At 35.8% G+C, this 14484-nt stretch overlaps 1 protein-coding gene across 1 annotated transcript; it reads left to right on the plus strand.

Moving 5' to 3' along the window:
• Positions 1 to 9837: 9837 nt before the first annotated feature.
• LOC149190390 (G-type lectin S-receptor-like serine/threonine-protein kinase SD2-5) lies at positions 9838 to 13172 on the plus strand. Its single transcript, XM_089412144.1, has one exon. The coding sequence runs from the start codon at positions 10118 to 10120 to the stop codon at positions 12848 to 12850; it is 2733 nt and encodes a 910-aa protein (XP_089268270.1). The 5' UTR covers positions 9838 to 10117; the 3' UTR covers positions 12851 to 13172.
• Positions 13173 to 14484: the final 1312 nt, after the last annotated feature.

The following is a 14484-nucleotide window of genomic DNA, read 5'->3' on the forward strand; positions in this document are numbered from 1 at the left end:
AGATCACTTAAACCAACATACTAAGCGTATCTCCTCGCTCTAGGTACTGGGCCCATTCAACAAAAGAATCAAAGATTTCCTAATTGAACCCATGCCTAAACTATTACAAACAAACCACAAAGTATATGAACCAAGGAGTGTATCACCTCGCTCCAAGTACAACGCCCATTTAACATAATAAACATAGATTTTAGTCTTGCTCCAATTACAAGGCCCATTCAACAAAATAAACAAAGATTTCCATGCATAATTGTTGCAAACAAGGAGCATCCATAATTCACATCAAGAGACTTCATGCATTACAAAACTCATTACATAAAATACCAACTATTCCATGAGCTCACCAAATATGACAAAAACAGTAGCTGCAAATAAAAAAAAAATCCCCACAAGACAAGCATCAGGGTGTCTACCATAACAAGCCATAATCCAATCCAATGGCCTCTAAATAAAATTACACTTGCGTCAAGACGGGACAGGGAACACAACTAAGAAACTATACCTTACTGATCAGACTTTAGACTACCCAAAATGAACTGCAAAAACATGAATGTCTACCAACACTAATCATGCTCTGAGGAGGAAATTATAGTCGACGCATGAGCACTTGAACTCAGAGGGTCTGCTAGATCTCCACTATTAGATTCACTCACTGTGTAACCTTCTACATGAGCCAAATGAGTATCAAGGCTATCCAAGAAAAACCTTTGATTGTGGAGCATTCTTTTAATATCCTCCAGGGAGGAAAATACATTATAATTACCCCCCTGCTTGTCTTTGAGGACCAATATCAGCAAGGGTAACATTTGTTGATGCAAAGCTAATGAATTCAATAATTGTTTCTTCCTACCCCTAGTATTCCTAGGGTCAGGAGCCCACTTCAAAACTCCATCAAGCAACCCTGAATCTAAATGGTATTGACGATCCATCCCATCTTGAGTCTCTAACACCTGAATTTCCTTTCTCATCTTTGGTGGAACATCAATGAAGAAGGTGACAAGAGAATAATAGGAAAAGGGTTTGACCCTCTGCTATCTTTGGGAGGCATTTCCACCTCCTCCTCATCTGCTACTCATTCGTTGTCTAGGAGGTATCGATACAGTAGAGAAGGAACACTTTAGGCAACCACTCAAAATCCCATGCCCTGCAAAGAAATAAGAAAATATACTAGATCCACCAACTTGACACCCCGACCATAAACCCACTGAGTCATCACCAAATATCCAAACAAATGGTTTGAAATCCACCAAATTAACAGTTGGGATGACAGAAAACCAAAAAGCCAACACCATGAAACACAAGACCCAAATATGCCCAGAAATAATGTAAGACTCAAATATGCTCAGAAAGAACACAAGACCCCGTATACAATACCCAAACAAAGCAGTTCCACCAACAACAAGATAACCTAGAACAATTCTAATGGACCTCACTAAAAAAACCTTTGCATTCTCAAGACAACAAAACCCTCATAACTCAGGGCACCTTAAAGAATCAAATTCTGAAAACAAATACCCTTGAGTACAAGAATTGCTCATCGACCTTTAAACTTAACCAAGAATTGAACTATAAGAAACCGATGAACTAACCCCCAATAACCCAAACCGACACAGATACTTAAATGACCCACAAAAAAATAACTCAAGATAGGGAATTGAAAATTTACACAAGAGAAAACAAATATCACCCTCACTAGCCCAACACTGAACTCGAAACCTCACACTAGAGAGCAATAGTCAACATCTTTGAAGCTCCTCTGTGACGTACTCCCATTCTAGAATACCAATCTCACACTTTCCATAAAACAAACAGATATCTGGTCAAGGGAGCTGAGGGGAAACCCTCACCTCCACTCCCATATGCTCCTACAAACCCCAAAACCTCAGTTCAAACACCCATTTAAAGACAATGACGACAAATGTAAACCTTCATGCAACTTCAAATGGGCTCTTGTTGCACCCGTACATGCTTTTAATACTCGTTACACTTAGGAGGTGGTAGACATAACCCCCAACATCCCCATCTCATCAGCCATAGCACCCCATAAGGGATAAGAATTTATAAATGTTAAACTAAAGGAAAACTTTGATTCAAATGAAAATTTTACTTCTTACCTTTTGGGATGGATGGATTTTGGATTGAATTGAAAATTTCTATCACTCTTTAAATTACAATAGAAGGTCTTTAAGTATCTCCTACCATATAACTTGATATGAAAACTCAACCAACAATGAAATAAATATATTCACATTAAATAATCATAAAAGAGAAAATATGAGAGACAATGATGAAATTTCACCATACCTTAAATAAAATACAAAGAAATGATAGTTATCAAATTTAAATAAGTCACCTCAGAGTTATTCACAATGATATATATATATATATATATATAACAATAAAAGAAATAGCCTAAATTCACTATGAATTTAGGGATTACTTTATAATGTTATTAGTCTTTTTTAAAAAGTTTTGGAAAATGTTGAAATTTTTGCATTATTATTCAGTTATGAACTAAATCATTATTCTTGAAAAAATCGATCATCATAGTTGTAAACATAATCTCTCTCTCACATCACCTAAACATAAGTATTTTTCGATAGGTGTCCTAATCCCTCTTTAACATTTTAACATTGAAATAATAACATAAACCTTAAACATTGAAATTTCAATAGAAACACACACCACCTAAACACAAGTATTTTTCGATTTAGGTGTCTTAATCCCTCTTTAACATTTTAACATTGAAATAGTGACATAAACCTTAAACAATGAAATTTCAACATTTCTATTGGATAGAAAAGGGAAAAAAATATTTTATAAATTTTAGTTACACATAAAATGAAAATATCAAAATTCGACCACAAATATAGTTGATATATATAACCTAAACACAAGTATTTTTTGATTTAGATGTCCTGGTCACTTTTTATTTTAATGTTGAAATAGTGACCTAAACTTTAAACATGGAAATTTCAACATTTCTATTCGATAGAAAAAGGAAAAACAATATTTTATAAATTTTAGTTAGACATAAAATGAAATATCAAAATTCGACCACAAATATAGTTGTGATATTTTAAACAACTACATAAATACGGTGTTATAATATTCAATTAATAAAGTGTGGGAATAGAAGGTTGTATTACTTGTTTATCAAAATCCATTATCACTTGTATGGGGTTGCTTAGCTGGATTGCTCTTCCTTGATGGGTGATTGAGAACTCAACACATAATTTATTGATGTTTTCATGTAATCAAGTACCCTTGTATTGGAATTCGCCTCAACTTTCCATGAATAATTCATGTTTGCACTCTGGATGGTTGAGTGCAGATTATCTAGTTGTAACATCGCCTTTTTCTCAAAACTAACTTCCTTTTGGATTTCCAATTCATCCCTTTCGTTACCACAAGTATTACTCTAATTGAAAGAATCTAAAATTCTCTCATTTGAAACCTAACTATGGTTGAATGCACAATTTCCAATGTTGTGGTCATGGTGAAATTTTTATTAGGACCATGTCGAGATATGGGTTGTTGAACTAACTACTCATATGTGGTTAATGGGTCCTTCTTCTAGGTGTTGCTTGTTGCAATATCAATTAGATTCCATTTGCACATCTATGTTGTGTATTTGATTGTGCTTAATAATAGAAAGGAAAATTGGCTATTAGGGCATGAGAAAAGAAAGGAATGACAATTAGCATTATTCAGTCTCATGGCTAAGTAGGTAGGGATGCACTAACTAATTATATAGAAGAAGGTTATTGTGGTCATTCCATCACAAAAAGTAGGAAACATCTTATCAAATCCTTAGATAAGTGGGAGATAAGTTCGCAAGACTGGAAAATTTAGGGAGTAATGAGTGGAAGGGAACAATTGAGGTTTCCATATTAAAGGGGTTCCAACATTAAGAGCATGTTACGATGAGAATTACAACTTATGAATCTGGCCAAAAATTATTTTTACTTATGTTTCTCCATTAGGGAAGGGTTTCTAAAAATGAATAAGATTGCTTTCTTTGCCACATGTTTCATGTTAACAAGCTAATTAATTATTATTATTTATTATTTTTTTTTCTCAAGGAAATATCTGGGTAGATCGACCTGAAGGGATCACATCTCGTCGACTTATTAGCAGAGACTAACCCTGAGGGCGTCGAGGAGAATTGACCCCATGCCTTCCCATTGGCGAGGTGTTTTTAGCAACGTGAACTCGACCAATTGAGCTAACTCTTGGGGCTAAGATAATTAGCTAATTAATTGTGAATCATTGTAAATATTTTTTTCATAAATGTTTCCATTGTATTGTAACAGTCTTATCCATGGTTACAAATTTCTTGAAATGGACTTGGTGGTTTCTATTGAGGTGGCTCTATGAGTTTCCCACTTTCAAAAATGCTTTCTCAAAAGTTTGTAAAGTTCAAATTTCATTGTAATAATATTTGATTCATGGTCACCAATTTATTAGGAATTATATCCTTTTTTTTTGTTGGTTTGACCCATGGGGGATTTGAACTTGGAATCTCATAGTTTACACAATACTTCATAACAAAATGATCACCAATTATGCTGCCTCATAAAGTAGAAAAAATCTTAATTAAAGTAATATGCATTTTCCATTTTCATAAAAAATTCTCAAAAATTTAATTTCAATATTTCAATAATATCATAAATCATAATATAAATGAAATATTTTAATTCAATTTGATTAATTATTTAATTACTATTTTTTAAAAGATTACGTATTAATACACTCATATTTCAATAATACTATAAATCATATATTAAATTAAATATTTTAATTCAATTTGATTAAATTACCCATTTATTTTTTTAATACAATTTTAATAAACTCCCTATGATCTTTAAAGTCTCTCTCTTCCTCCATTAGATTTGGACTTCCTTTAGAAACACTATCAAAATTTTAAGACATGTTTTCAGCGATAATCACATCAAAATTTATTTGTGGACACATTTCGAACCAACAAGTGTGGTTCATCATCAGGACAAGATGAACCTATCAAAATTGTATTTGATAAGTGTGATTCATCATTAGGAGAAGATGAACCTATCAAAATTGTATTTGATTCATCTTACCATATAAGACAGACACTATCAAAATTATAGAAAAAAGACATTATCAAAATTGTATTTGATTCATCCTACCAAAGAGAACAAAAACATTATCACAGTTGTATTTGATTCATCCTACCATAAAGGACCAAAACTCAAAAGTTATTGATAGTTCTTAGAGTTAGTTTTATAAATATATACTTATATAATTATAATATTTATTAATTAATATAACGCTAATATTTAATATATTTTAAAATTTAAATAATAAAATATGAAATTTTTTATAATGGAAATAAATAATTAATATAATAATTGATATTTATCTTATATTAATTATTACTAATAATTAAATATGAATTTGGAATTATATTATGTTTCACGTTATACTTTCATTTATTATTTGATATTAAAATAATCATTATTTTGGGATGTTGGTTCTATAAACTATTTTTACATTATAATTATTATCATTATATTACTTAATATATTATATTAGATATTTTTTCTAAATATTAGAAAAGATTTATTTATCATTTAAAATAAAATTTATATATGAAAATAATATATATATATATATGTGTGTGTTTTTAACATCTAATTTTTATCAAAATAATATTAATAATATTATTAATAAAAAGTAACATAATTATAATTATGTATATTTATAAATATATAACACCAACTTAATTTTCAAAATTATTTATTTAAAAAATTGTTAACATTTTTATTAATACAAATATATAAAAAAATTGTAATACTTCTCTATCATAGCTATGCCATATAGACTTCTATAGAAACGCGAAATTCATTACCCAATTTATCATAAAGGAATTATAGGATAAAAACACTGCATAGCATTACATAATTAAAAAGGTGGATAGATTTAAGGAATAGGATAATGAATGATGCTCGAAAGACATTGTGTTCATAACTCCAATAGGAAGAGAGACATTATGAATGATCTTCATGGAAGCGGTTCACCTTCAAACACATTTTCCTCTTCTTTCCTAAAAGAGCTTGTAGCTATTCCAAGACTAATTTTAGTTGGAGAACCAATACTATAGACTCTATTTGGATGGGTGATTGTTATATATTGATATTTAAAATATATATATCAATAAAATAGATATTCTAGATTTTAAATATAAAGGAAAAAATATTATAGAGTTTAATGGTGGTTATTAATTTTAAGTAAAGATGCATTTTCCGTACTTATTTATAAAAGGTAAGAAAACACATGTTGTAACATAAAAAGGCAAGTCTATTTCCACCATAATTTTTCGCTTTTTTCTATAGTTTTAGTTTTTTTTAATTCAATTATTTTTTTTTTATCAAATTGATAAAAATGTGAAATATTATAAAAAATACATTGAAAATTCACAGCTGAGATTGTCTTGGGGATAACTATGACTATGTAGCAAAATTGTATTGCAATATTAAAAAAACCCCAAGCCTTACTAGACATAACTTTTCACTCTTTTCTATATTTTTAATTTGAAAAAGAATTTATCGCAAAGTCATACTGTTCATTTTAGAGCGATAGAAGTGTGAAATGTTAGCCCAAAAAGAATACATTAAAAATTCACAACTTAGATTGTCTTTGAAATGACTTCAAGTGACCATGTAAATTAATAGATAATTACACTCCATCTTAATTTAATGAATAAGGAAAATGTAGATATACTTAAAACAATAATCCAATAGTATTTATAAACTTTAAAAAGATTAATAATTTTTTTATAAGAAATCAACCGTTTCTATTATCAGAAATCATGTTTAAAAAACAAAATAACAACCGGACAATATACCAAAATGGAGCGACAACCCTGCATCAGCCGCACCATACCTATCCCCAAAACAAAGAAAATGCCAACCATCATCACTCAATGTATACAAAAGTGCATAATGTCAGTGCATCTAACAGTCCTGAAATTCACAGACTGCAAAATAAACCACAGGATCAAAAAGCAGATCCAGAATCCACAAAAAAATTAGTACTTACCGCTATGTAGTTTCATAAAAGAGATATTCCACCAAACATATCAAGAAACTCCGAACCAAAAACTTCGATCAGTTAGATCGCGCGTATTTAAAAATGTTTAAAAACATAAAGCTTGGGAATTGCTTCTGTGATTTTTTGTAACGAGATTTTGATTCAGAAGAACAAGATGAAAAAACCACACATAAAGAAAAGGTGGGTATGGCACATCTGTACAGTCAAGCATTAAAATATTAGCAAAAGGGAACTGAAAGAAAAACTCCTAGAAATATTTTTACAAATTTTACATAGAGGCACTAGTTCTTCAAAAGGTACTATCTCTACAGCTTTATTTGTAGATGCCACTACTGAAAAGAATATGAAGTTTTTTCAAAAAAAGCAACAACATACAAAGCCCAGATCCTTGACCCTAGGAGAAGTCAGTCATGGAATTCATCATTTAAAGAAATAAATGGTTGAGCTCAAAACAAGAATTTCAAAAATGGAAAGAGAAAAAAAACAGATAAAGAACATTATCTGATAAATCCCAATGTAGAGATTTACGAAGGAAAACAACGCGAAAAATTGGGATTTGGGAATATGAAAATAATGACCATACATTGTCAATGATGTTAGTTAAAAATAAATACCCAAGGGGAAATCTTCACACTGAAAACATTAATAGACTCAAGTGCAGATACTAATGTTTTGAATAAAGCACTGATGCCTGCAAAATTTTGGACAGCGGCACACAGGGAAGAACACAAGAATTTAAATATGAAGTTCCTAAAGCTACAATCTGTTTCTCAAATTACGATTTTTCTTTGTAAGGAGTTGTCTATGAGGCGAGGCTAGAGCGAGTGAAATTTCTTGGTCTTAGGTCATTTTTTTCAAAAAAAAATTAATGGTAATCTTGTTTTGCTCATAGAAATAAATTCAACATTATCAAAAATTTCAAAAACATTCAAAATCTTGAATCTTGACAACTATAACAAAAATTTCTAAATATTTTGGCTCACTTTTACTAAAATCTTAGCTTTGTTCTCTCTTTTGAGAACACGTTTTTGTCCAGCCAAGCATGGTACGAAATCATGTGAAAAACTTTTCCCAAATTACCCTTTCCGCTTTTCATTTTACGTGTGTGAAGTTTGACATTTAATTTAAAATATTAATTCCGAAACTATCGTTTCTGCTTTTCATTTTACGCGTGTGAAATTTGACATTTCGTTTAAAATATTAATTCCTAAGCTTTAAGTCATCCCATACTACTCTACAAAATAATTACATAATCATAGATTCATCTCGTTGGCAAAATCTTTCCTTTTGAGTTATAAATTTCATGCAGTTGTTCTGTGCCAATTTCCTCAGGGTAAACTTATCTTTGGTTGAAAATGGTAAATTTATCTTAATAAAATCTTTATGGACCCGTGAGCTAAATTCGGGCACACAGTTCGATGCACGTAAAGTTAAAGAAAAAACAAACTCGAACGAAATATTCAAACTCGAAGCAGATCATGGTCCCACCAGATTGAGAGTTTTGTAGCATATGGCCCAACTACCCAGGTTGCTCGTGCTGTTGTAATATGCTTTTCGCACCGAACATGCCGTGGATGACAAGAAACAAAGGAAATAGTCAGAAACGCGTTGCAGCGTACATAAATGATATTTGACAGTTTGATACTTTTCTTTACACCTAAACTTCTATGTCGGTAGGCCACTTCGTTAGATGATTTTTCACACTGATAGAGTCGCTTACATTGAAGTGGAAGTGGAAGGGAATTTATGCATTAATGTGTCATAATTTTTTAATTTTGTGGAAGTGGCAGGGAATTTATGTATTAATGTGTCATAATGTTTTAATTATGTGGAAGTGGCAGGGAATTTATGTAATAAAGTGTCATAATTTTTTAGTTATTTATTTCTGCGATTGATTTTTATTGATAGCAAAATATATTATACAGAGAACCTTTCATACCAGCTTAATTATTTATTTCTGCGATTGATTTTTATTGATAGCAAAATATATTATACAGAGAACCTTTCATACCAGCAAAATACTGAACTAGAGTACCAACAAAATGTCATCAATTCAAATATGTTATTATATTGGCTATAATGTGAATGTGGTATTAGCATGTCACATCTACTTTACAAACTAATTTATAAAGTTAAAATCAACGTTACACGCAATGTCACACTGTTCATCACTCCACCAACTTGAATGCCGACATCAACATGTTTATAATAGAGATAGTGATGATCTCCTCAACTCATATTGCTGACATAAACATTTTACATGATATGATTGGAGTTAAGCCAGCTGTATTTTAATTTTTCTATGGTTTTTTGTTTTTTTGGTTTTTAATTGGATAGGAATTTTTTAGATTTCAAATTTGAGTAAAAAAATTTATATACTTGTAATATATTAAATACATTTATATATTTAACACACATTTTAATTAACAATAAAATCACATTCTTATAAAAAAATTGCACCATTCGACAAAAACAAAATTGCACCATTCGACAAAAACAAAAACACGTAACTCAGTAGCAAGGGCAAAGGCTATCATCAAATTTCCAAAAAAAACAATCAAAATCAACTAAAGTTGGACTGAACCATTAATCAACCATATCATGTAAAATGTTAATGCCAGCAATGTGGGTTGAGGACATAATTATAAATGTTGATGTCAGACATACGAGGTAAGGGGATGGTCATTATCTTCTTCTAATGTTTTTCCTTCCCTTTCCATTCCATCCCACATAGAAATACTGCAGACTCTCTTCCCTTTCCATTCCATCCCACGTAGAAACACTGCAGACTCTTTACCGTACTATATGATATATCTGTCCTGGGCATATCGAGGAGAAATCAAATCCAACCACCTCGTTGAAAATTGTCGCGACACATTCAGACTCCGGGATCCTTTTAGATTGCACAATGAAGTTCATTATTTAATCAGGTGCTATGGCATGGTTAAAGCATTGTGGGCGGAGGAAGTTGTAAACAAAAATAGGGATTCGATTCAAATAAAAAAGGTATAGTTTTTGACAGACCATGGAGTCCTGCAACGCTCTGTGTAGTTTGATTTTCCTGTGTTTGATCGGGGCAGGCGAAGGGAAATTCTTTGCACTGCCTTCCAATTGGAAAGTGGCTATCAAGAACTCCAGCCTTCCTAGGTACAGCACCGAGCAGGGGCCTTTCAGAGCAGTCACAGATGGAAATGGGAACGCCATTGTTAGCGAGGATCACAGATTTGGGCTTGGATTCATCGATGTTAATTCTTCTAGGAAATTTGTTCTGTCTGTTGTTATGGGATTGAATCTCACCTCGCCTCCTGCAATGGAGATTTGGACGGCAAACAGAAACAGGACGGTCGCAGAGGGCGCGCTGATCAAGGTTGGGAGTCAAGGGAACCTCGTGCTGGAAGACTCCGACGGAACCGTGGTCTGGAGTATTGGTACTGGTAAGTCTAATGGCATTTTAATGGCGAAGAACGGTAATTTTCAGATCTATAATACCACGAATTCTTCAATGGTGTCCGTGGGTTCGAATCTCGTATGGCAGAGCTGGGATCATCCCACGCACACTCTGCTGCCCGGGCAGGCGCTGAAAAGGGGACAGACGCTTGTTTCGAATTCATCTGCTACGAATACAAGTGCTGGATCTTATAAGCTGGTTATGGAACCGGGAGGGTTGGTTTTGTTCTACACAAGCTCAATCGAGGAGCCTTATTGGTCTATGGGGCTGCAAGGGATCCACTACCAAGGTATTCTCAAGCCCTGCTTTTATAATTCCTCGTCTCTCACCTCCGAAGCTGTCTATACGGGCCAGAATTTGACGGTTTCGCTCAGTGGACCTATCGGTAAATCGTCGTCTACTTCTTCCTGCGTTAATGGGAATCAATCGCTGTCAATGGCTCCTCCTAATTTCCATGATGAAAACGAGTACAGGTTTCTGAGACTTGATCGCGATGGCAGCCTTCGCGTCTACCGGCTCTCTCCGAAGCCTGGACAGAATGATGTCAAAGACTGGAGCACGGACTTCGAACTCGACCCATCTAATAAGAATTGCATACTGCCTACAGCCTGCGGACCTTACGGCATCTGTGACAATGGCCAGTGCAGCTGCCCGGGCTCCGGAACAGTTGACGAATTCAATCAAATCCAGAACTTAGATGTGACGCAGGGATGTTATAGCAGCCAGGGCGAGCCGACGTGCAGCCAGCCATCTGCAGCTCAGCATTTCATGAGCCTTGACGGCGTGGATTACTATGCGAACGACTACCTGAAGCCTGAAGCAAACGTCTCCACCGTCGAAAAATGCAGGAACCTGTGCAATTCCAGTTGCTCCTGCACCGCCGCCTTCTTCCGCAGCAGTTCCTCGTCCTGTTACCTTGCATATGGCCCGCTGTCGAGCCTGAAATTGGCCGCGAACCAGACATACAAAGCGTATATTAAGGTCCTCAATAAGTTGCCTCGTAACGTGACCTTAGCTTCTAGAAATTCCCTGAGCATTGGCAGCGTTGCCGGGATCACGTTGAGTTCAGCGGCCGCTGCTCTGTTCCTCTGCCTGATAACGATCTTAATCGTGCGAAGGAGCCGAATAAGAGAGTCGGTGACAGATGAAGAAGAGATAGATCCCGAGGAAATGGAGGAGGAAGCCTTCTTGAAGACGCTCCCGGGGCTCCCGCCAAGGTTCACGTATCACGAGCTGAAGGAGGCCACTGATAACTTCAGCAGAAAGCTCGGGACGGGTGGATTCGGATCTGTGTACGAAGGCGTTTTGAAGGACAAGACCGGAGTTGCGGTTAAGAAGCTGGATGGACCGAGACAAGGATACAGGGAATTCAGAGCCGAAGTAGCGACTATCGGTAGCATAAGCCACATGAATCTGGTGAGACTACGGGGTTTCTGCGCCGATTCCCGCCAGAGGCTCCTGGTTTACGAGCTCATGGAGAACCGTTCTTTGGAAAAATGGCTATTCTCGGGTCGGGAAGACAGCAGCGGGTGTCTGACGTGGGAGCAGCGTTACAACGTGGCGGTGGGGACTGCCCGTGGCCTGGCGTATCTGCACGAGCAGTGCAGAGAACCCATCATGCACCTGGACATAAAGCCTCAGAACATCCTGCTCGACAAAAGCTTCATGCCCAAGGTCTCAGACTTCGGCATGTCGAAGCTCCTGAATGACGACATGACGCAGGTCGTGACGGCGGTCCGAGGGACGCCCGGGTACCTGGCGCCCGAGTGGCTTCGGTACTCTATCGCCACCAAGAAATGCGACGTGTACAGCTTCGGGATGGTGTTGCTGGAGTTGGTGTCCGGGCGGAAGAACTTTGATCCCTCGGCAGCCGACCCTCGGCTCTGTTATTTCCCGGCGTGGGCCATGCTGAGGGCGCTGGAGGGGAGGTATATGGATTTGGTTGATAAGAGGCTCGGGGATAACAGTGTGGACGTAGAGGGTGTTACGAGGATGACTAAGGTTGCTTTCTGGTGTATTCAGGACAATCCCAACCAGCGGCCGTGGATGAGCGTTGCTCTGAAGATGTTGGAGGGAGAATGGGATATTCCTGACGCACCCATGTGGCTGTTGCAGAGAGGGGCGCCCCAGTTCTTGGAAGGGTATGGCTACGAGCCCATGGAGGATGCAGATGCAGATGCACATGTAGATGCAGATGGAGATGGAGATGAGGATGACTGCTCGTCCCTGGTTGGGAACAGTTTGGGCGCTGGCGGATCGTTTGGATCCATTCTCACCATTCCTTCCACACAAATCGCTGCAGCCAGATGACAATTGAACAAGTTCTCATCCCAATTCTATAGATAAATTTGCAGAGTTAATTTTGTTTCTAAATGTGTGGTTTGCAATGTCACTTCCTGGTAATATTATTCGTCCATGAGATCATTGGTTTTCAATGCCACTTAAAGTTTGGACTTGTATATAGAGTTTTGGTGGCAGAGTACCTCACTGTTTTTTTATGACAGTGAAGCTTTGTGCTGGACTGTTGGTTCCATAGCACAGCAAGAATATCTGATACCCATGGAGATTCTCACACTCCAAAGTCAGGAATGGTTTTTCTCAATGAATGGTTAAAAATGGTTTTCCTAATGAATGGTTGTTAATGTTAATTAAATATTGGTAAAATTTGCAGGATTTTTTTTATTTTTTTTCACATTTATATTTATAATCTTATATTTACAATTTAAGAGCATGGGGAAAACAGAGGGTTAACACTCCAAGTTTAGGAATGGTTTTTCTCCATGAAAAGTCTTCTGCAACCAGACTTAGTTGACAAGGGAAAATTCCTGTCTTATATTTTGTTTGAATTCAAAATTTCGATACATCCTGAATTACCAAACAAATTCTCCATTCATTTTCCATTCACGTCCCAGCTTACAAATCAGTGATGTGGATACAAGATGGGCATTTGTTTACTTTATTAAACTACAATTTAAAAAATCTCAAAATCGATTTAATGCATAAATTGTAAAAATTTGATGCGGATATAAGATGGGTATATGGTTACTTTATTAAACTACAATTCAAAAAACTCAAAACCGATTTAATGCATAAATTGTAAAAATTTAATAATAAATAATAACTCGATTACTAAACTACAATTTTTAAAATCCGAAAATCTATTTAATGCATTGTGATGATCCCGGGTAACATGTAAATATAGAATGTTACTATGGTAAGAAACTAATGTGAGTTGTTAATTATTGTTTATTGAATGACATTATTTATTTATGCGGTGTGGTCTCTGCGGTATAGATCTGCGGTGTGGTCTCTGCGGTGTGATAGATCTGCGGTGTGGTCTCTGCGGTGTGATAGATCTGGTGCAGATCTGCGTAAAATATGGCTCCGAGCTTCGCAAAAATAACTGGTGGCTCATCCGCCTCTGGAGGGCAATCTCCTGCCCATATCGTAAGTGAAGCCCCAGCTCCCACTATCCAAGTGGTCCAGGACTCACTCGATGAAGCTTTGAAGTTCTCCGAAAGTGCCCTAATTTGCCGGTTCAATGGTTTTTGGCCGCGGCTGATAGCACTCCACAATTGGATCTCGGAGGTATGGAAGCCTATCATTTCTGATGAAATTAATATCTACCCCTGTGCTAGAGGTTTCTTTATAGTAGATTTTGAAAATCCTGAAAGCAGACAATGTATTCTAGATTCCGGCCCTTGGTTTTGGGAAAAATCAGGCCTATTCATGAAGCCATGGAACCCATCATTCGATCCCTCTACAGCAGTGATAACCTTAGCACCAGTTTGGGTGAGATTGCCAAGCCTACCTTTGCATCTCTGGAATCTCTCCTCGCTAAAAGCCATCGGAAATGCAATTGGGAAATTTTACTGCAGGTGCCCAGAAACAGAGGAATATGCCAGAACCACCTATGCACGCATCTGTGTGGAAATGGATTTCAG

The sequence above is a fragment of the Pinus tabuliformis genome, chromosome 3_1, assembly GCF_031772625.1.
Source record: "Pinus tabuliformis cultivar Carrire ecotype Pingquan chromosome 3_1, CPIR1, whole genome shotgun sequence".
In the NCBI taxonomy this organism is placed as follows: domain Eukaryota; kingdom Viridiplantae; phylum Streptophyta; class Pinopsida; order Pinales; family Pinaceae; genus Pinus; species Pinus tabuliformis.

Coding starts and splice junctions, on each gene's coding strand:
- LOC149190390 (XM_089412144.1), top strand. CDS start 10,118: ATGGAGTCCTGCAACGCTCTGTGTAGTTTGATTTTCCTGTGTTTGATC.